Genomic DNA, 23913 nt, shown 5'->3' with positions numbered 1-23913 from the left:
AGTCATGCACGAAGTTCGACCTGTGGCAGTTGTGTGTGTGTGTGTGTGTGTGTGTGTAGCTGTGAATTCTTGCCCCGTCGTGTTGTTCTTCTCGATGGGTGAGCATGAAGGAGGTCGTTGTCCTCTGGTTTGGCGCCCCCGGGTCGTCTCTTGGTCGAGTCTAGACCGAAGTATTGGTAGACCCAGGTGAATATGGTGGTGTGGTGAGGAGGAGGAGGAGAGAGGTGCCAGCTGGCTCCCTACCCAACCCCACCAGCTGGCTCCCTACCCAACCCCACCAGCTGGCTCCCTACCCAACCCCACCAGCTGGCTCCCTACCCAACCCCACCAGCTGGCTCCCTACCCAACCCCACCAGCTGGCTCCCTACCCAACCCCACCAGCTGGCTCCCTACCCAACCCCACCAGCTGGCTCCCTACCCAACCCCACCAGCTGGCTCCCTACCCAACCCCACCAGCTGGCTCCCTACCCAACCCCACCAGCTGGCTCCCTACCCAACCCCACCAGCTGGCTCCCTACCCAACCCCACCAGCTGGCTCCCTACCCAACCCCACCAGCTGGCTCCCTACCCAACCCCACCAGCTGGCTCCCTACCCAACCCCACCAGCTGGCTCCCTACCCAACCCCACCAGCTGGCTCCCTACCCAACCCCACCAGCTGGCTCCCTACCCAACCCCACCAGCTGGCTCCCTACCCAACCCCACCAGCTGGCTCCCTACCCAACCCCACCAGCTGGCTCCCTACCCAACCCCACCAGCTGGCTCCCTACCCAACCCCACCAGCTGGCTCCCTACCCAACCCCACCAGCTGGCTCCCTACCCAACCCCACCAGCTGGCTCCCTACCCAACCCCACCAGCTGGCTCCCTACCCAACCCCACCAGCTGGCTCCCTACCCAACCCCACCAGCTGGCTCCCTACCCAACCCCACCAGCTGGCTCCCTACCCAACCCCACCAGCTGGCTCCCTACCCAACCCCACCAGCTGGCTCCCTACCCAACCCCACCAGCTGGCTCCCTACCCAACCCCACCAGCTGGCTCCCTACCCAACCCCACCAGCTGGCTCCCTACCCAACCCCACCAGCTGGCTCCCTACCCAACCCCACCAGCTGGCTCCCTACCCAACCCCACCAGCTGGCTCCCTACCCAACCCCACCAGCTGGCTCCCTACCCAACCCCACCAGCTGGCTCCCTACCCAACCCCACCAGCTGGCTCCCTACCCAACCCCACCAGCTGGCTCCCTACCCAACCCCACCAGCTGGCTCCCTACCCAACCCCACCAGCTGGCTCCCTACCCAACCCCACCAGCTGGCTCCCTACCCAACCCCACCAGCTGGCTCCCTACCCAACCCCACCAGCTGGCTCCCTACCCAACCCCACCAGCTGGCTCCCTACCCAACCCCACCAGCTGGCTCCCTACCCAACCCCACCAGCTGGCTCCCTACCCAACCCCACCAGCTGGCTCCCTACCCAACCCCACCAGCTGGCTCCCTACCCAACCCCACCAGCTGGCTCCCTACCCAACCCCACCAGCTGGCTCCCTACCCAACCCCACCAGCTGGCTCCCTACCCAACCCCACCAGCTGGCTCCCTACCCAACCCCACCAGCTGGCTCCCTACCCAACCCCACCAGCTGGCTCCCTACCCAACCCCACCAGCTGGCTCCCTACCCAACCCCACCAGCTGGCTCCCTACCCAACCCCACCAGCTGGCTCCCTACCCAACCCCACCAGCTGGCTCCCTACCCAACCCCACCAGCTGGCTCCCTACCCAACCCCACCAGCTGGCTCCCTACCCAACCCCACCAGCTGGCTCCCTACCCAACCCCACCAGCTGGCTCCCTACCCAACCCCACCAGCTGGCTCCCTACCCAACCCCACCAGCTGGCTCCCTACCCAACCCCACCAGCTGGCTCCCTACCCAACCCCACCAGCTGGCTCCCTACCCAACCCCACCAGCTGGCTCCCTACCCAACCCCACCAGCTGGCTCCCTACCCAACCCCACCAGCTGGCTCCCTACCCAACCCCACCAGCTGGCTCCCTACCCAACCCCACCAGCTGGCTCCCTACCCAACCCCACCAGCTGGCTCCCTACCCAACCCCACCAGCTGGCTCCCTACCCAACCCCACCAGCTGGCTCCCTACCCAACCCCACCAGCTGGCTCCCTACCCAACCCCACCAGCTGGCTCCCTACCCAACCCCACCAGCTGGCTCCCTACCCAACCCCACCAGCTGGCTCCCTACCCAACCCCACCAGCTGGCTCCCTACCCAACCCCACCAGCTGGCTCCCTACCCAACCCCACCAGCTGGCTCCCTACCCAACCCCACCAGCTGGCTCCCTACCCAACCCCACCAGCTGGCTCCCTACCCAACCCCACCAGCTGGCTCCCTACCCAACCCCACCAGCTGGCTCCCTACCCAACCCCACCAGCTGGCTCCCTACCCAACCCCACCAGCTGGCTCCCTACCCAACCCCACCAGCTGGCTCCCTACCCAACCCCACCAGCTGGCTCCCTACCCAACCCCACCAGCTGGCTCCCTACCCAACCCCACCAGCTGGCTCCCTACCCAACCCCACCAGCTGGCTCCCTACCCAACCCCACCAGCTGGCTCCCTACCCAACCCCACCAGCTGGCTCCCTACCCAACCCCACCAGCTGGCTCCCTACCCAACCCCACCAGCTGGCTCCCTACCCAACCCCACCAGCTGGCTCCCTACCCAACCCCACCAGCTGGCTCCCTACCCAACCCCACCAGCTGGCTCCCTACCCAACCCCACCAGCTGGCTCCCTACCCAACCCCACCAGCTGGCTCCCTACCCAACCCCACCAGCTGGCTCCCTACCCAACCCCACCAGCTGGCTCCCTACCCAACCCCACCAGCTGGCTCCCTACCCAACCCCACCAGCTGGCTCCCTACCCAACCCCACCAGCTGGCTCCCTACCCAACCCCACCAGCTGGCTCCCTACCCAACCCCACCAGCTGGCTCCCTACCCAACCCCACCAGCTGGCTCCCTACCCAACCCCACCAGCTGGCTCCCTACCCAACCCCACCAGCTGGCTCCCTACCCAACCCCACCAGCTGGCTCCCTACCCAACCCCACCAGCTGGCTCCCTACCCAACCCCACCAGCTGGCTCCCTACCCAACCCCACCAGCTGGCTCCCTACCCAACCCCACCAGCTGGCTCCCTACCCAACCCCACCAGCTGGCTCCCTACCCAACCCCACCAGCTGGCTCCCTACCCAACCCCACCAGCTGGCTCCCTACCCAACCCCACCAGCTGGCTCCCTACCCAACCCCACCAGCTGGCTCCCTACCCAACCCCACCAGCTGGCTCCCTACCCAACCCCACCAGCTGGCTCCCTACCCAACCCCACCAGCTGGCTCCCTACCCAACCCCACCAGCTGGCTCCCTACCCAACCCCACCAGCTGGCTCCCTACCCAACCCCACCAGCTGGCTCCCTACCCAACCCCACCAGCTGGCTCCCTACCCAACCCCACCAGCTGGCTCCCTACCCAACCCCACCAGCTGGCTCCCTACCCAACCCCACCAGCTGGCTCCCTACCCAACCCCACCAGCTGGCTCCCTACCCAACCCCACCAGCTGGCTCCCTACCCAACCCCACCAGCTGGCTCCCTACCCAACCCCACCAGCTGGCTCCCTACCCAACCCCACCAGCTGGCTCCCTACCCAACCCCACCAGCTGGCTCCCTACCCAACCCCACCAGCTGGCTCCCTACCCAACCCCACCAGCTGGCTCCCTACCCAACCCCACCAGCTGGCTCCCTACCCAACCCCACCAGCTGGCTCCCTACCCAACCCCACCAGCTGGCTCCCTACCCAACCCCACCAGCTGGCTCCCTACCCAACCCCACCAGCTGGCTCCCTACCCAACCCCACCAGCTGGCTCCCTACCCAACCCCACCAGCTGGCTCCCTACCCAACCCCACCAGCTGGCTCCCTACCCAACCCCACCAGCTGGCTCCCTACCCAACCCCACCAGCTGGCTCCCTACCCAACCCCACCAGCTGGCTCCCTACCCAACCCCACCAGCTGGCTCCCTACCCAACCCCACCAGCTGGCTCCCTACCCAACCCCACCAGCTGGCTCCCTACCCAACCCCACCAGCTGGCTCCCTACCCAACCCCACCAGCTGGCTCCCTACCCAACCCCACCAGCTGGCTCCCTACCCAACCCCACCAGCTGGCTCCCTACCCAACCCCACCAGCTGGCTCCCTACCCAACCCCACCAGCTGGCTCCCTACCCAACCCCACCAGCTGGCTCCCTACCCAACCCCACCAGCTGGCTCCCTACCCAACCCCACCAGCTGGCTCCCTACCCAACCCCACCAGCTGGCTCCCTACCCAACCCCACCAGCTGGCTCCCTACCCAACCCCACCAGCTGGCTCCCTACCCAACCCCACCAGCTGGCTCCCTACCCAACCCCACCAGCTGGCTCCCTACCCAACCCCACCAGCTGGCTCCCTACCCAACCCCACCAGCTGGCTCCCTACCCAACCCCACCAGCTGGCTCCCTACCCAACCCCACCAGCTGGCTCCCTACCCAACCCCACCAGCTGGCTCCCTACCCAACCCCACCAGCTGGCTCCCTACCCAACCCCACCAGCTGGCTCCCTACCCAACCCCACCAGCTGGCTCCCTACCCAACCCCACCAGCTGGCTCCCTACCCAACCCCACCAGCTGGCTCCCTACCCAACCCCACCAGCTGGCTCCCTACCCAACCCCACCAGCTGGCTCCCTACCCAACCCCACCAGCTGGCTCCCTACCCAACCCCACCAGCTGGCTCCCTACCCAACCCCACCAGCTGGCTCCCTACCCAACCCCACCAGCTGGCTCCCTACCCAACCCCACCAGCTGGCTCCCTACCCAACCCCACCAGCTGGCTCCCTACCCAACCCCACCAGCTGGCTCCCTACCCAACCCCACCAGCTGGCTCCCTACCCAACCCCACCAGCTGGCTCCCTACCCAACCCCACCAGCTGGCTCCCTACCCAACCCCACCAGCTGGCTCCCTACCCAACCCCACCAGCTGGCTCCCTACCCAACCCCACCAGCTGGCTCCCTACCCAACCCCACCAGCTGGCTCCCTACCCAACCCCACCAGCTGGCTCCCTACCCAACCCCACCAGCTGGCTCCCTACCCAACCCCACCAGCTGGCTCCCAACCCAACCCCACCAACTGCTCCCTACCCCTAACCTGGGGCGGGGCTGGTGGAGCAGAATGAAAATAACGCCGCTCCTGTACCAGGCGTCGACGGAGTTGGTCCCCCAGCACGGTGCCTCCTGGACGCCCTAAACACAACGCCGCTCCTGTGCCAGGCGTCGACGGAGTTGGTCCCCCTGCACGATGCCTCCTGGACGCCCCTGAACACAACGTCGCTCCTGTGCCAGGCGTCGACGGGGTTGGTCCCCCAGCACGATGCCTCCTGGACGCCCTAAACACAACGCCGCTCCTGTGCCAGGCGTCGACGGGGTTGGTCCCCCAGCACGGTGCCTCCTGGACGCCCCTGAACTCATTATAAGATGCTGGTATATGTTTACCTCTCTCATTACCCCGCTTCTCTCCCGACCACGACCCTCTCTCTGCGAAAACCTCCAGCTGTTACCGAGAAATTATTTCCCAGTGGCTCCTGCTGCTGGCCAAGACCGCGCTACACTCAGGAGCTGGGACGGGATGGTCTCTTCCTCAGACGAGAAGTTCTTTGACTAGGCAGTCTCTTCAACTGACAATAACACAGCCTCGCCAAAGATCACTAGAAACACTCGCATTCATGTACCAATACCATTAGTAATACAGTCGTACAGTAGCGGCTATTTCTAAACTGTATCAAAACAACACCATGAATCCTGCTTTTAAAAAAGGGGAATCCTCCCCTCCCGTTTTTCTTTTCTTTTTCACTTTTTCAAAAGAAGGAACTAAGAAGGGGTCCAAGTGAGGATATTCCCTCAGAAGGCTCAGTCCTTCTAACCTACCAGCCCCTCTTAGGAAAGGATGAACAGCTGGGTTAACTGTGGACCAGCAGCCAAGACCAGGGATCGAACTTATGGGGACTCGACCCCTGCGCGGCCCGTCATGGTCAACAACGATAACCACCTCAGCACGCAGGGAACACGTCATCACCGACCCACGAATGCAGAGGAGAGGGTCTTGTGGCATCTGTCACAGCAACATTGAGTTATCTCCTCTGAGTTATACAATGCTGCCGAGGGTCTTATGGAGGAGGCTAATGGTGTCTTAACTACACAGGCGTAACTATGGATACACTCTGCGCTCCGTGTTAGTGGTAGTTTACGCCGGTGATACGACGAAGAGGGCCGACGAAGGGGGCCCGACTCACTGGCCCAGGCGCATCCACGGGAGCAGCACCAACGAAAGACGAGACAACTTCAGCTCCTCATGGCAGGTTCTTATCCGGGATATGAACCTCTTAATTCATCGTCTAGTTAATGCTAGGGGCTTCTACCCTCCTTCCGTATACTGGACCCACAGTAATTACTGCAAGAAATAATGACATGACTTCACTGAATGATTTAGAAGTCCAGCTAGGAAGACGGGAAGTTGACAGAAGCAATGATTTCACACACACACACGCCCACACACACACACACACACACACACACACACACACAGACGCCCTTACAAGCACATATACATACATAAATATATATATATATACGCATGTCCATATTCATACTTGCTTGCTTTCATCCATTCCTGGCGCTACCCCGCCCCACAGGAAGCACCCGGTTTTCTTTCATACATTGTTTGCTGAATACGACAGCATGTTTGTCGTTTATCATTTTCTGGTATGATTTTTCCAACTCTCTTATTACCATCCTATTCTTCTGCGGGTAACGGAATACCACACCTATGTTAACAGTCCTTACACACACTCAAAGATATCGTTCAGGTTTGGAATTGGAATCGTTAATCCATTATCCAATGACCGAGAGAGTCGTTTAGGTTACAGATGATATGGTATTAGGTTGTGGAGCAGCCATGTTGACCCTGGTAATGATATCTGACATCTGGCCACACGCTTGCTATGAAGCGCCCTTGCTACCCTACCAACTGGCCCCCTACCCAACCCCACCAGCTGGCTCCCAACCCAACCCCACCAGCTGGCTCCCTACCCAACCCCACCAGCTGGCTCCCTACCCAACCCCACCAGCTGGCTCCCTACCCAACCCCACCTGGGAAGTGAGGTCGACACCCTCCCTGCCCTCAGGTCAGAGGGTGTGTGTGTGTGTGTTACCGGGCTCCACCTGCAACATGTTACACCTTTGACAAGGTTGTATGTATCATTTGGATTACAGTTGTGTCAAACAACTTCTTCCTTGCTTCTGGAAGCAGCGCAAACTTGGGCTGCAGGAGACATTAGAAAGAGGCACTGGGATATGATGATATATATATATATATATATATATATATATATATATATATATATATATATATATATATATATATATATATATATATATATATCCCTGAGGATAGGGGAGAAAGAATACTTCCCACGTATTCCCTTCGTGTCGTACAAGGCGACTAAAAGGGGAGGGAGTGGGGGGCTGGAAATCCTCCTCTCGTTTCACTTTTCAAAAAGAAGAAAAAAAAAGAAAAAACGTAATAAAAATGGGGTTAAGTGAGGTTTACTCCCTCTAGGGCTTATTCATCTGTACTTGACGCTACCTCGCTGACGAGGGAAATGGCGAATATGGAAAACAATATAAATATAAACTGTCCAGTTAGCTTCACTCCTTCTGTATGGGTATATTTCATCTTATGACATACCTCTGTTCATTGTTCAAAAGCTAAATACTGAACAACTGAACTGCGTCAGAAACACGCTACCTTCGTTCAGTCTCCTCCCGCCTCTCGGCCACCCGACTGGTAGTGGCATACCAACTCAGGTACTGGTCTCCGTGAACCTAAGTCAACAAGAGCTTCGTGTAGGAAATGACTTAGGTCACCTTACTCTGCTCTCTCTTGTATATAACTTCATTAACCTTTCTCTTTCCACGTATTGGCAACATGACTATATCCACAGGTGCCTTTATAATGTATACCAAAGCAGGAAGGTAATGTTATGTTATGTCTACCTATGTAATATGGATAAACCTCCACTTGACTGATGTGTATTGAAGTCACTCGCAATACTCAGGTTCTCCTGTGGGGTTAGACCTATATGCTCACACCTATCGGGTTCCCTCACAACCATCACCTTCTTCAGCACAATACTTTCCCATCATTTTCTCTCGTTATCTCTGCCATACCTGGCGTTTACTTGGTGAGAGATCTTGAGGCCAGGTGTCTGCCCACACGAATGCGGCAAGGTGTCTGCCCACACGAATGCGGCCAGGTGTCTGCCCACACGAATGAGGCCAGGTGTCTGTCCACACGAATGCGGCCAGGTGTCTGCCCACACGAATGCGGCCAGGTGTCTGCCCACACGAATACGGCCAGGTGTCTGCCCACACGAATGCATCTTTGATCAATGGACTGGTCTGTCTCCGGCGTCTGTATATTACCGCCAAAGGTGATCGAGCGGCCATCATCTTGTTGGTACGAGCAATCAGCCTTCCTGAAGTGGTGCACAGTTGGGTCTACTTTATCCTGCAGCGAGCAAGAGGGCGAGACACTCTAGCCTTGGGTTGTAATTAGCTCTCCATCAGCCTGGCGCCTCTGTGTGTGTGTGTGTGTGTGTGTGTGTGTGTGTGTGTGTGTGTGTGTGTGTGTGCAGATTAGGGACGAGATCCTGTGTATGCCACTGGGTATTTCCTGCATGGATACACAGACCAGTGGATAACTCCGAAAGATTTCTGTGTTGACGATGCAAGGCAGAGAGGTGAGGCCTGCAGATGCAGAGCTCCGATCCCCACACACACACACACACACACACACACACACCACCGTGTGGCCTGCGTCACTGCCACACACCACGCCAATACAGGGGTCGCGGGCCACACAAGCCTTCAGCACACGCCAGCACATCTGTTGAGCGGTATGCAGCCACCACTCTGACCCACTCACACACACACACACACAAAAACACACACACACGACGCTTCACCTAACAGCTTCGTATCTCTGCCTCCTTGTTTTGCTCGTGGAGACATGCGCGGTGGAGACAGGTCACATGACCTCTGGCTCTGGAGAGAAATAACCGGACGATTTCCAGTTTGTTTTACCAAATATCATGCAATACATCTACCCAGATGCGACCATATGTATGGACTCTGTAAGACGTCGCTTCACTGTAAACATCTTGATGTAAAAGCTTTGAAAATACCTTAGCGTTCACATTTGGGGGAAAAAAAAATAATTGTCTTTGCCTCTTGTATGTAAATTAAGCCTTTTCAAGTCATCTTCCTCTTTCCATAACACCTCTGACAAATTCTGACCTTTGCCAAACTCGAAAACTTGAAGAGTCTTTGGTCACAAGGGGAAGAAAGTCAACTGGTTCCACGTCACCCACACCTCGAAGCCCTCACATACCCTCGCGTACATACAAGTCTATATGGTCTCAAGGTGTGACTGGTGTCTTGCTGGCGAACGTACGGTCAAGCGTGGTCCTCTCGCCTTAAGGCAGGAAAGACAAGCTCTTGGAAATGGTACGACAGCTGCACTGCTCTTCATCATTACACTCACTGTGGTAGATAGTCATAGTGCTACTGCGGAATACAGTACAGCTCTACCAGAAAATGGTACAGCTCTACCAGTCAATGGTACAGCTCTACCAGTAAATGGTGCAGCTCTACCAGTAAATGGAGCAGTTCTACCAGTAAATGGTATAGCTCTACCAGTAAATGGTACAACTCTACCAGAAAATGGTACAGCTCTACCAGTAAATGGTACAACTCTACCAGAAAATGGCACAGCTCTACCAGAAAATGCTTTACAGCTCTTCAAGAAACACAAAATACCGACTGCAAAGATACGGGTAAGAGAGGCATCACGTTGCACATGGTCACAGCAAGTAGAGGAGCGGGGCTCTGTACTGTGGTGTATTATGAGATCACCCTAAACGTGTTCAGAGGGTCATAATCTCTCTCTCTCTCTCTCTCTCTCTCTCTCTCTCTCTCTCTCTCTCTCTCTCTCTCTCTCTCTCTTGGCTCTGCCGAGGTGACATTCCCGTGGCATGACGCCACACCCCCCGCAAAAAGAAAAAGGAAAAAGAAAAACCGACTCTCATTTCACGAAGATCTCTGGAGGGGAGTCCTTTATACCTTCCCTCCTCGCGTTGCTGACGCTTCATCCCGCCGGCTGACAACAGCTGTAGGAGGGTCGAGATCTCCTCCCCCACCTCCGCCCTCGCCTCGCCCTGGTCCTGCAGGATCCTGACACACACACACATCCTACCTCTGCAGAACCAAGAGTCATCACGCATGCGTGGCCGGGGCTGGGCCACAACGCCAGCGAAGCGGTCTTGCAAGTGGTATGATACGGCGTCGGCAGCCAGCGGCGTCTGCCACACTGTACATCACCTTCAAAAAAAAAAAAGGAGTTCCTAAATGGTTCTTCAGTGGGAGTCGCCCCTCGCACCGGAGTATGGCACCGCAAGAACTGATGACATCTGTACCACTGGGTGTATCTGACGATGAAGAAGACCCACGAAGACCTTAACATCTGATGGTATGACTCGTCTCCCGCTTGATCTGTTGACTCTACAACGGCCCCAGGATCCCCCTGTTGGTATGACTCGTCTCCCGCTTCATCTGTTGACTCTACAACGGCCCCAGGATCCCCCTGTTGGTATGACTCGTCTCCCGATTGATCTGTTGACTCTACAACGGCCCCAGGATCCCCCTGTTGGTATGACTCGTCTCCCGATTGATCTGTTGACTCTACAACGGCCCCAGGATCCCCCTGTTGGTATGACTCGTCTCCCGCTTCATCTGTTGACTCTACAACGGCCCCAGGATCCCCCCTGTTGGTATGACTCGTCTCCCGCTTCATCTGTTGACTCTACAACGGCCCCAGGATCCCCCTGTTGGTATGACTCGTCTCCCGATTGATCTGTTGACTCTACAACAGCCCCAGGATCCCCCTGTTGGTATGACTCGTCTCCCGATTGATCTGTTGACTCTACAACGGCCCCAGGATCCCCCTGTTGGTATGACTCGTCTCCCGCTTCATCTGTTGACTCTACAACGGCCCCAGGATCCCCCTGTTGGTATGACTCGTCTCCCGCTTCATCTGTTGACTCTACTACGGCCCCAGGATCCCCCAAGACTCCACCCTATCCCTTGGGCTGGAGGTAGATGGACATCCTGAGTGAGTAATTTACTGAAGGAGGTGAGGCGTTGTGACCTGGGCTACGCAACGGACACCAAGGACGCATAGGTCACCACGGCATCGTCTGGTGACACAGCCAGTGTGGGGTTAGTTCTCGTGAGAGCGTTCGTTTGGCACTTCCAATTTTTTTTCTTAAAAGCCGTAAAAAAGGGGGGGGAGGGGGTCATGTTGGGCGGTCTCTCTCTCTCTCTCTCTCTCTCTCTCTCTCTCTCTCTCTCTCTCTCTCTCTCTCTCAGGATCAGTGTCATAGCCCCAGACGGACCGGGGTCCCCTGCTTTTGCATTTTTGTGGTGAATGTTGGCGCTGGTGCAGTGCATACATCGTGGGCAATACATCATTCATCAAGGTCGTGTATGTATGTTGATGCGAGTGCATAGACCTGTGTGATAATGTACGGACATGTGTATGTATATGATCATTCATGTTACCATGATATACATGCATGGAGGTTGTTCGTTAGGCAGTCTGCCACCATGATGTTCCTCCCCTGCCACCATGATGGTCCTCCCCTGCCACCATGATGGTCCTACCCTGCCACCATGATGCTCCTACCCTGCCACCATGATGGTCCTCCCCTGCCACCATGATGATCCTCCCCTGCCACCATGATGGTCCTCCCCTGCCACCATGATGGTCCTCCCCTGCCACCATGATGGTCCTCCCCTGCCACCATGATGCTCCTCCCCTGCCACCATGATGCTCCTCCCCTGCTACCATGATGGTAACCATGATGACCACCTGACGTCATAAGGGTCATCCAGGTGGTTCCTCACAAGAGTCTGGTAGAATGCTGGTCTCTTGTTTCTCTCGACCTTCGTGACCTACAGCTCCGTACCTCCTGCTCTGTGTTCTTGTTATGACGTATGCTTGGGAGGCAGGCGTTCCATGGTAGTCATAGTGTCCGTCTGTCCGTCCTTGTGCCTGTGTGTCAATATGTCCATCCCTCATGGTGTCTGTGTGTCAATATGTCCATCCCTCATGGTGTCTGTGTGTCAATATGTCCATCTGTCATGGTGTCTGTGTGTCAATATGTCCATCCCTCATGGTGTCTGTGTGTCAATATGTCCATCCCTCATGGTGTCTGTGTGTCAATATGTCCATCCGTCCTTGTATCTCTGTCTCCGTCTGTCCGTCCTTGTGTCTGTGTCTCCGTCTGTCCGTCCTTGTGTCTGTGTCTCCGTCTGTCCGTCCTTGTGTCTGTGTCTCCGTCTGTCCGTCCTTGTGTCTCTGTCTCCGTCTGTCAGTCCTTGTGTCTGTGTCTCCGTACGTCCGTCCGTCCGGCCCACTCGTGCCCGCACCACATCATGTGACCCATTAAAAGGAGGAGGATGAGCGAGTCCTCAGCACGTGTCACAGGACTCACCTCCTGGTTCCTGGTTCGCATCCCCAAGGTCAAGGTCACGGAAGAGGTCATAGTATTGATCGCGTCCGGCCCATCGCCTGTGGCTCCAAGTGAAGGGACGAAGGGGTGGTAAATATTACCCATCACCAGAGGATGCGTCGGGGACCTCACCTCCTCCAGGAACTATGCCTTGAAGGTCAAGGTCGAGACTAGGGAGGGTCGTCACCGTGTTCTGTGACGGTCTGCTGGATGGATAACGTCTGAGGTAGTGGAAACACTGGGACGATCCTCCTGCACAATCCTCACCAACTCTCACACCATAAACCACGACGCTTTGGCTAGGCAGGAGCGTCCAGGGGCATGACCAGGTTCAGGGCGTTTTTCCAGGAGCGTCCAGGGGCATGACCAGGTTCAGGGCGTTTTTCCAGGAGCGTCCAGGGGCATGACTAGGTTCAAGGCGTTTTTCCAGGAGCATCCAGGGGCATGAGCAGGTTCAGGGCGTTTTTCCAGGAGCATCCAGGGGCATGAGCAGGTTCAGGGCGTTTTTCCAGGAGCATCCAGGGGCATGAGCAGGTTCAGGGCGTTTTTCCAGGAGCGTCCAGGGCATGGCCAGGTTCACGGCGTTTCTCCCAGTGTTCGCAGTGTAAGGTTCAAATCTCTTGAGGGACTGGAACGCTAGTCTGTGCCAACGCCACCAGCCAGGGCGTCGTCACTCACCCACAGGAGTAGTGTGTCGTGGTCTGAGTTCTTCAAGTCACAACTTCCAGTTGTCATCTGCCACAATGTTGCCTCACCACTAGGGGACTGATCGCTGCTGTACACACCTCCCTCCTGCCTTCGGTATCATACAGTAGGTTCCTCTCACAGAACCTCAGTGTGAGGAGGTTAATAAACATGACTAGCAATATGGCCCCATGACACGATCGAGAGTTCAAAGCCGAGGGAAGTCACCTCACCATATTGACCTAATAAAAGAATAGTGAACCGATTTATCATACAGGAACCTTTGCTGTGGCTGCAATTCTTGTACATATATGGACAGTCAGATCTGATGAGAATAGGCTAAATGCGCCTCTTCCCCCCCTAAACCAACCACTTCCTCAAATACCACTTGGTATTAACTTACTTTTAACCTATTTTCAGAGAATCGTTTTAATAGACGTTCACGTCAAATTTCCCTCGAGTAATGTCTGGGTGTAATGTGCTGTACTGGAACATGGAACACAACATATTTACAGTGATATTTCCCCGCAACTTTCAAGTTATGTTGTAAGTTATGTTGTAAGTTATGGCAAGTGTTGTAATAATGTCATCCATCACCAGTGCATCTAGAGGCCTAAATACGATATCGCTTGCACTTTAGGAAGCAGCAATTTACATATAAGGATTCGTATTAGTTATATAGAAAGCTACATGTGTGTCCTCATTACAGTCTCCATTTATATCAACTGAATTTGTCTTATTCTTACCATTTTTCCTTCATGTCTTCTTTTAAAATGAAAATATACTTTTTTGTATTCTATTTTGGAAAAATCACGTAATGATTATAGTCTCTTTGAATAGATTTCCATATGTTTGATCTTAGTATGTTGCTGGTGACCAGAGCCTTTCCTCAACTACTTGACTTCATCCTCAACTGACCTCGCATCTTCTCCTGTGTAAAGACCCTTCCCTCCCCTCCATCGGAGATTACCCCTCCTTTCTTTTATCCCCTTGCCATGTTCTTTCTCACAGCTTCCCCTTTCTTAAGTCCCGCGTGACCTCCCCCTTTCCAATTATAATGTCCCAGATCCACAGTTCGTATCCCAGTTTCTTGTCCCACACACACACACACACACACACACACACACACACACACACACACACGTTTCTGGCAATTTCAGACATACAATGTGGTCATTTCTACCGAAAGTAGGGACCTCTGAGACTCCATGTTTACTCCTCGGTAGAATCGCGTCTTTTAAAAGTATTTCCCATCATTGCAGCATTCTCCATCATGTTAGTCCCATCTTCCTCCCTCTTCTTAGTTTCATCTTTCATCTCCATCGCCATAAGTTCCTTCCGTTTTTCTCAGTTGTATCTTCCTTCTTCATAGTAACATGCTCCTTCTTCATAACACCTTCTAAGTCATAAGCCAGTTTTTCCTCCACGTAGCGTTATCCATCTTTCTACTTCTAAGCAGAAGTATTTTCCCTCTTCTTTTGACGTATCTCCCATCTTCTTAGTCGCGTCTTCCTTCTCTTTAGCAGTTTCCTTCTCTTTTTGAATTCATACATTCCTTCCCATGAAGGAGCATCCTTCATCATAGTATCACCTTCCATCCTTCTTAATAGGTCCCCATTTATCTAAACGGTCTCTCACTCCTCCACAGTCGACCCTTCCATCTTGATAACACCAGCTTCCTCCTTTGTCATCAAAATAATTTCCCCACTGAGTGTTCTTACTCATCCTCACTGTCCCTCCACCCCTTCCTCAAGACCTTCCCCCACCATCCTAGCAGCCCCCGGCACTTCCAAAATAACCACCTATTCAACTTGACGAACTCCTTCCTCACATCCACCTGGTCAACCCCATCATCTTGAAACAGCCTGGACTTAGGGCGTAGTGTGCAACAATTTCTTCGGTTTCTAATATCATATCCTCAAAATCCTTTTTCCACCTTTTTATTACCTCCAAAAATAATCACCCCTCCAACGTTTTCCTCCCCCGCCATCGCCCGCAGAGTCGGACAAGACGGTGACCGTGAGTCGAGACTCGGGCGAGTTCGGGTTCCGGATCCACGGTTCCCGGCCGGTGGTGGTGTCGGCCATCGAGCCGGACACGCCGGCCGAGACGTCGGGGCTGGAGGTGGGCGACATCATCATCAACATCAACGGAGCCAATGTCCTGGACGCCTCCCACTCCGAGGTAGTGAGGCTCGCTCATGCTGGTGAGTCCGGGTCAGGGAGGGAGCGGGCCAATGGCTGGGGAACAGGGTGACGGAGGGAGTGGTAGACGTTGGCATGAGTAGAGTTGGGGGACGACGAGTTACGGGGGAAGAATAGCTCTGGTGAGAGTGGGATGAAGGTAGTTTAGGCAGGAGGGGAGAGAGGAAGGAGAACAGAGCTGTGGGTGGATGCACAAATAACACCAATTTTGTTGACAGAATAAAAAAGATCATAAATAATGAATTTAATAACATTCACGTAATCCTCGCTTCCCTATATATGAATATCTTTTATCTGTTCCTTTACCTCTATTTCATCACTCCCCTTTAATTCGCACAATTGAATTGAACAGTAGCCTCCCCCCCTCTTCAATACATAACTACTTGCAAACCCACTTGATATCAACACATAACTAAAGAGAAATGTACGTCTCTGTTTCTCCGAGATGACTATAGATGGCAGCAGTATTGATGTAAACATGAGATACGCTTTCCACTCCCAGGATGCGACACACTGCGTCTGGAGGTGGCGCGAACCTGTGATGTCCTGACGCCCCTGGTGACCCACGACCCAACGCCCCTGTGTGCCGGCTACCTGTATAAACTTGGGGGCGCTCACCACACCCTGGGCTCCTCAACCATAATCAGGAAGTGGCACAGACGATGGTTCGCTCTCAAGAAAGACAACTGCCTCTACTACTACAAGTCAGAAATGGTGAGTCCAGTTCCACTAGGATACAACTACACTAGGATACACCTACCCTAGGATACAGCTACACTGGGATACAGCTACACTAGGATACAACTACACTAGGATACAGCTACACTAGGATACAGCTACACTAGGATACAACTACACCACGGTACAGCTACACTAGGATACAACTACACTAGGATACACCTACCCTAGGATACAGCTACACTGGGATACAGCTACACTAGGATACAGCTACACTAGGATACAGCTACACTAGGATACAGCTACACTAGGATACAACTACACCACGGTACAACTATACTACGGTACAGCTACACTAGGATACAACTACACTAGGATACAGCTACACTGGGATACAGCTACACTAGGATACAGCTACACTGGGATACAGCTACACTAGGATACAACCATACTACGGTACAGCTACACTAGGATACAGCTACACTAGGATACAACTATACTACGGTACAGCTACACTAGGATACAGCTACACTACGGTACAGCTACACTAGTATACAACTATACTACGGTACAGCTACACTAGGATACAGCTACACTAGGATACAGCTACACTAGGATACAGCTACAATGTTGTCAAAAAGATGTTCAGCTACATGTTGGTACACAGGTGTTCAGCTACATGTTGGTACACAAGTGTTCAGCTTTATGCTGGTACACAGGTGTTTTGGAAGTGGACATAATCACTACGATCATATGCTGTAACTAATGAACAGGATATTTATTTAGTAAACTGTTTATTATTTGCACCTGCAGGGCTCCGGTGTCTTATATAGATAAAGAAATTTAAATTAATTCATAAAGGGCTTTCTTTATTCGCTTTATCGTTTGGTTTGCCTGGAGAATATCACTGCTTTCTGTGTACTTCAGGAGCAGCACCCGCTAGGCGCGGTGCATCTCCTGGACTACAGTGTGCACGCCCTGGCCGAGGTGGGCAAACCTTTCTCCTTCACTGTGGCCAAGTTCGGAGGTATGACGCTACACCTCGCAGCGCACACAGAGGAAGCACGCAACCGCTGGGGCCAGGTCATCACGCAAGCGGCAGCACAGGCGGCTCAGGTAAGTCAGGTCAGCGTCTATAGGGAAAGGAAGGCTTTCGAAGCGTAGCTGCCACTCACTCTCCCGCCACTAGCAATATAGGGAAAAAGGGAGGCTTTCGAAGCGTAGCTGCCACTCACTCTCCCGCCACTAGCAACCCCGAGTTAGTGTACAGTTTGTGGACACCACCCCTGGATCAGTGCTCATCGTCACGACCACCTTACGAAGTGACACAGAGGTTAATGACACCTCAGGTTATTATAGTTGGTCATAATACAGAGTAAACACTTCACGTCGAGCGGTACAAATCACTACGGCAACACGTCATTACAGGTTACGAAGCAAGTAACAAGTAGGCTAGCCAAAGAACCCAAGCCAAAGTAGCCTTGATAAAGTAGCCTTGCCAAAGTAGCCATACCAAAGAAGCCAAGCTAAAGTAGCCCAGCCAAAGTAGCCTTGCCAGCTTTTAAGCCTTCATAGTTTTCTTGGCTGTATTGGCTATCGACTGGTGAATGGACAATAGACCCAAAATCATAACACACGATTAACATACACTCTAAAGCAACACGGTCAATATACACTGATGCAAAGGTACTTGTAGATGGTCATGTTCCCCAGCAAAGGTACTTGTAGATGGTCATGTTCCCCAGCAAAGGTACTTGTAGATGGTCATGTTCCCCAGCAAAGGTACTTGTAGATGGTCATGTTCCCCAGCGTAGTGTATGTTGCTGGATGTGATGACTGTTAGCGCCTTATTTGTGCTATTCTTAGCAGTACGACATATGAGGTAGAATATTAACACATGTTAACTTCTGGCGCTCGTACCAAGGCCACGACATCAGTCACTGTACTTAATTCAGGCATCGTTGTGAACTACGACAAAAGATATCTAACTCCTACATTATCTTAGATGATGAAGCAGTTGTTACGTGAGCCACATAACAGGTCATTTACGACATATGTAAACGAGGAGTTAACTACCCCATGTCATAATCCCTAGACTAGTCTTGCCCACTAGAATTATGTTGTTGTCCAGAACTACACTAACATCTTCAGTAAATTTAAAGACGCTAGAACAAGCAATGAAGATAAATTCCTTTTTGCTTTCTGTATCCAGGGAATACAGACAAGAGAGTGACACTAGTACAGCCTGTATCTCCTGGTGTGTACAGAGGCAGTTTTCTGAATAATGATGTAGCTTTAGCTTTGAATGATGCACCATTAGTGACGGATATTACCAAACTCATCAGTATGGCTTGACAGAGGAGCCAGCCGCAGGAGTTAACCTTCGCCCAAACATCGAATGTAATGTAGGTCATCATAGCAAGTTAACGCCCTGAGGGATAGATCCTTGCTGAAGTGGATCACCTGTGAAGCGACCACATGTCTAATTTGCACATATCCTGATCGCAGAGCCTCTCTACGTAGTGTTGAGCAGAATTTTTGACTCTCCATTTTGCCGGTCTGACTTTTGAGTCTCCTCGACTTTTTACCGCAGCCTAGAGAAATATAGGACCTAGGACCTCTGTGACACTCGTTTTCACCAGGGCTTTTCAAGCAAGTTAAACATCAGATGATTATCAGCAAAGTCATCAGGCTTCAGCCTGAAGTCTCATTGCAAAGGACTACAGACATCCTCAGTGAACACCTGTCACATAGTATACCTCCTCCGAGGGCCCATCTCCACTTCGGAGTCCCTCACCCGGAGCAGTCCACAAGGCACGGTGATGGTGGGCCCCTCGTAAGTTGACACACCCGTGCATGATGCCTCCCGATGGATGCACTGCCTTGGCTAGGATACACCAGTGACTCCACCGCCAGCATCAACTCCGACGTCAGTGTCCCTCAACTCTGCAACGCCTTCCACAATACCTCAAATACTTTCTGGAATGGGATCGCCGCCCACCACGTCGCCACCTACCAAACCAGGAGAGTGTAGGAATGCGTCCTAATCTTGCTCTCCATCATGCTCCCCCATGTCTCATCCTCTGTTGTCTCATAAAGCCCCCACCCCCTTAGCCCCTCCAGGTTGGGCAATCCACTAAATTTCTCGGTGTCACGTAGGACAGCCAGATAAAGCGTCAGGACCACAGCAGCCCCATCCTCAAATGTCCCAGCGACCATCCCTTCAATTCTGCGTTGGAGTAAGACAGTTGCACTCCTTTCCCCTGGACTCGTGAAGGTACACATCACTGGCATTCTTCACAACCTCTCCTGTGGCTCCCCCGTCGTCTGTCTTATTTCTGATCCACCACATAGCAGGAGCTACGTTGGAGATGAAGAAGAGGGCTATGAAACGAACCTCCTCCCACCCAGTGACAACATTATGAATAAATTGATAAACTTCGCATCAGTTGTCTCGTTAGACTATGCATAAAGGCTCTCTTGAACTGCCCTCCTGTGGCTGCAATTCTTTCGTTAAATTGCTCATCGTCATAATCATTGTCACAATAATTACAGTGATCAACAGCCAGAATGTTTTTGGAAACGAATGCAGTCATTCGTTACTAATTTTGGGGGGACGCTGAGCACGAAAATGTAACTTTGGAATTGGCTCTAGTTATGAAGATACAAGGTGGGTCTTAATGGGTCAGATTTGCACTGGTTTTGGCGTCGTTCAGCTTTAAGGCAAGATCTGGCAAATCATCACCCAGGTATTTAGCATCGCCTTTCTGACTGCTTATATCATCTCCTTCCGCGCGAGTGTACTCCGGACTGTCGTACTCATTTCGCAGTCTTTTCGTACCCGGACGTTCTCATTCGTGTCGTGGTTTTCGTCATCCAGTTCTTGTATCCCTGGGTCTGTCTTTGAGTCAAAGCTTGCTTGAATACTGTCATCAGAGTGCAAACCAGTTTCTCTCTACAAGTACAGCACGGTACGTGCAGGGTGTTGCAGTGTCTGTGTGCTGGTTTTACTGTCCGGTTGTGCAAAGGGGTCACATGGGACTGTCTGCTCAGTGGTTTCTTGGCCGATCATCACCTTGGATGCCTTGTAAGTGCGTGAACAGAGAAGATGACTCTTGTTATGAAGTTAAAAGTTGACTCCTGTATCGCAGAACCATGCCACAACCCCGATCATCTGGGGAAGCCTACAATCTTTACTTTGGCTGTAAGGTTTGGGGACCAAGACAAGAGTTCGACCCACATATATATTTGTTGTAATGCTTGTGCAACAAACCCTCGCCGCTGGATGAATCGCATAGGGCGATCAATACCCTTTGCCACGCCCTTGGTGGGGAGGGAGGCGACAGACGACGTCAGAGACTGTTACTTCTGCATGGTGAATAGGAAGAAAAAGTGGACCTTAAACTCTCCAACAACAGCAGCTGCTATCTGCCCATTACTCCATGGTGATGAATTTCCCCTTCTGGAACCTCCACACACTCGTTTTCCCTGGACTCGGAGGCTGACCAGGACGACGAAATTTGTGAGACATGAGAGCCATCAGGAGATTCTGATTCCCCACCTAACATAACGTTAGTCTGCTGAGCCACAGGGAACCACAGAATGAATCAAGCGACTGGAACAAGTGGCGTCTTTTTGATGGAAAGGTGAGAGTGTCTAATGCTCGCCAGAAAGATTTGGCTCAGTTCTTGTAAGACAAGGTAACCTAACCTCAACGTGGAACGATGGAGATGCTTTGATGGCTAAAGCCCTCGGTACGAATCCTAACCCTGAGGATTGGAAACGGTTCAAAGTTGAGTCTCTTCTGCTGCATGTTGGGAAGGTGCTGCCAGTCGCTCATGCAGAGTCGATATGAAGGAATCGTATAACCAATTATGAAGGATCTTTTTTGAAGTGCATAAACTACAACAACAAAAATTACAACCGGCAGCTTTGTCGCAAGTTGAAGGTTGTTGCTACCTAGCCTGGACTGCAGCAGGGGGGACAAAAAGCTCTGCTCTTACACCTCAGTGACTGTGACAGTCAGGCAAAGACCTGATCACGAAAAGAGCGACTAGGCTACCTAACAGTGGCTGGAACCATGAACGAGGCACTATAGCACCGGCCGCTGGTTGAACCCATCTCATATGATTTCGCTACATCTTTCCCTCATCGATCTGGGCCTCACGAAAGACTTCGTTAAGGCTGTGGATGAAAAGAATGGCCAGCATTTAGGAGTCTCAGTGTGGAAATCACCTAGGGCCAGTGAAGTGATAATCAAGGAAGATGTTTTCTTTGGCCCACAGGTCCTCAGGGTCTTCAGAGAGGACCATCTTAATCCTAGCCTCATTTGTGACGAGACTACATCGTGGAATGCCTTACGGCTTGTGGCATCCAACTTTCCAGGAAATATCGAGACTGACAACTACAAGGACCTTGTGGTACAAAGCTGACAAGTACAAGGACCTTGTGGTACAAGACTGACAACTATAAGGACCTTGTGGTACAAGACTGACAACTACAAGGACCTTGTGGTAAACCTGCTCTCATCCTATCAGAAAACGGGCTGTCTTATGTCTTTAAAGATGTATTTTCTTCACTTTTTTTTTGGGTGGGTGACAAGTGGCGCAGGATGTGTTGAGCACACCTAAATTTTCCCATCAGGACACCTTGCCAACACAGAGATGGTGCGAGGGCCAGTGGAGTTCAGCGATGTTAGCAAAATATTGCTGGATGGGAACAAGAGACGCTCCAGGACTTGCATGCAAATGACAGGCGATAAGGCGTTGCATTTGATCCAGCCAGTGAAGATAACCTTTTACCATCAGAGTGTCTTATGTAATATTTTTCTTGGAAACTGCAGCTAATCCAGGACTTTCATTGTTATATTCGTCTTCAGCATCCTCAAAAGTCCATGAAGGGAAACATTTCAGCTCTGAAACATAAATCAAAATTTGTTGATCCGTTACCATCATCATTGTTACTCTAATTATCATTAGTTAGGCCAGCCAATACCCAGCAAGCCACAGGATTACTGTGTTTCTTCTTCAACACTGCAATACACTGGCAGTCTTTGCCTTCTTCATGTGTTTCTTCAACACCGCAACACATTGGCAGTCTTTGCCTTCTTCATGTATTTCTTCCACACTGCAATACACTGGCAGTCTTTGCCTCCTTATGCGTTTCTTCAACACTGCAATGCACTGGCAGTCTTTGCCTTCCTCGTGTGTTTCTTCAACGCTGCAATACACTAGCAGTCTTTGCCTTCTTCATGTATTTCTTCAACACTGCAATACACTGGCAGTCTTTGCCTCCTTCATGTATTTCTTCAACACTGCAATACATTGGCAGTCTTCGCCTCCTTGTGTGTTTCTTCAACACTGCAATACACTAGCAGTCTCTGCCTTACTCATGTGTTTCCTGATAATACTTAAGAAATGTTCCTCTTTTTACAGGCAGATTGCTGAGGTTTCAAAAAACATTTCAGAATGTTTACATCTTATCCTCCAATCTTTCATTCCTAACCTGGCCTTCATAAAGGCTATGCTGAAAAATAAAGAAATCTCAAGGTGTTGCTTGTGGTTCCAAAGTCTTGTATTTCTGTTAGAGTCTCAGGACTTGAAATGCTTCATCATAAATGCATATTGGGATATAAAACTGTTTCTCTAACTCCCATCTTCCATTTGATACAGATATACGGAATTAAAGGTTTAATAACTAATGAATTATATCACATATAACGAAGCTTAACACGTTTCAATTATCTAACATATGAATGAATTACGTAACACCTTGCTTTTTCCACCGTCATTAACCCAGACAGCAGTTGAGAACAGTAAAAGCAGTAGCTATTCTTTTCCCTACTCATAGTACCACACAGAATCTCCACATATATCACAACTTGCTATGGACAAGGAGGTTACATTTCCATCATGGTGGATGCGATAAACATGAGCTTAAATAAAGAGCAAAAAAACTGCTTTCCATTCCAGAGGGACGAACTGATGGACATCTCATCCCGTCGCATCCAGCAAGCCCCAGCATCCATAGCATCTCCTGATTGCTTCGGGTTCCTCTACAAGCTTGGGGCCAGATGGCACCAGTGGAAGAGGCGGTACTGTGTCCTGAAGGACGCCTGCCTCTACCTCTACCACGACACTGACGCCACCCAAGCTATAGGTAACATCATGATGATGTTTGCCACAGTCTCACATGTCCATCATGTGTTCTTACATGTCTGGTCTTTCATTCATCACGGTTACTACAGCACTATATCTTCCTCACCATGTTAACTACTCTCACTGCTAAAACATCTATGTTGTAAACATTGATGTTGTTTGTTTTGTTCTCCAATTATATCTATTTTGGTTAAGAGAGTTTGAGATTAAGGTACTGAAAGGGAGAATGGATATCTTTACTGTACGCTTGTTGTAAAGGCAGTGGAGCAATGGATGAAGGTGGAATGCATCAGTTTTTGAGAAGGAGAGATGTGTGATGAGAGAGAGAGTCATGGAATTATGAGGACTACAAGCTGTCACGTGAGGGGTCAAACAGAGTGAAGTTACAAAGAGATGTATGTGACCATATGATGATCAAACACCAGCAAAAGAATGTCCACTGACAGAACGTTAGAAAACTCAAGAGTTCCATCTTGGAACTTGGGA

General features: G+C 52.1%; 1 protein-coding gene across 1 annotated transcript in view; it reads left to right on the top strand.

The window, feature by feature from the left end:
• Positions 1–23913, top strand: part of LOC139745986 (uncharacterized) — a 318309-nt gene that overhangs the window by 282331 nt on the left and 12065 nt on the right. The window contains exons 16-19 of the mRNA XM_071656747.1: positions 15388–15594; positions 16095–16306; positions 17198–17386; positions 23242–23428. Of these exons, the coding sequence (XP_071512848.1) occupies positions 15388–15594; positions 16095–16306; positions 17198–17386; positions 23242–23428 (795 nt within the window). The remainder of the gene's footprint in view (positions 1–15387; positions 15595–16094; positions 16307–17197; positions 17387–23241; positions 23429–23913) is intronic.

This window comes from Panulirus ornatus, chromosome 63, assembly GCF_036320965.1.
Source record: "Panulirus ornatus isolate Po-2019 chromosome 63, ASM3632096v1, whole genome shotgun sequence".
Taxonomy (NCBI): Eukaryota; Metazoa; Arthropoda; class Malacostraca; order Decapoda; family Palinuridae; genus Panulirus; species Panulirus ornatus.
This window is presented reverse-complemented; position numbering and strand designations above follow the sequence as displayed.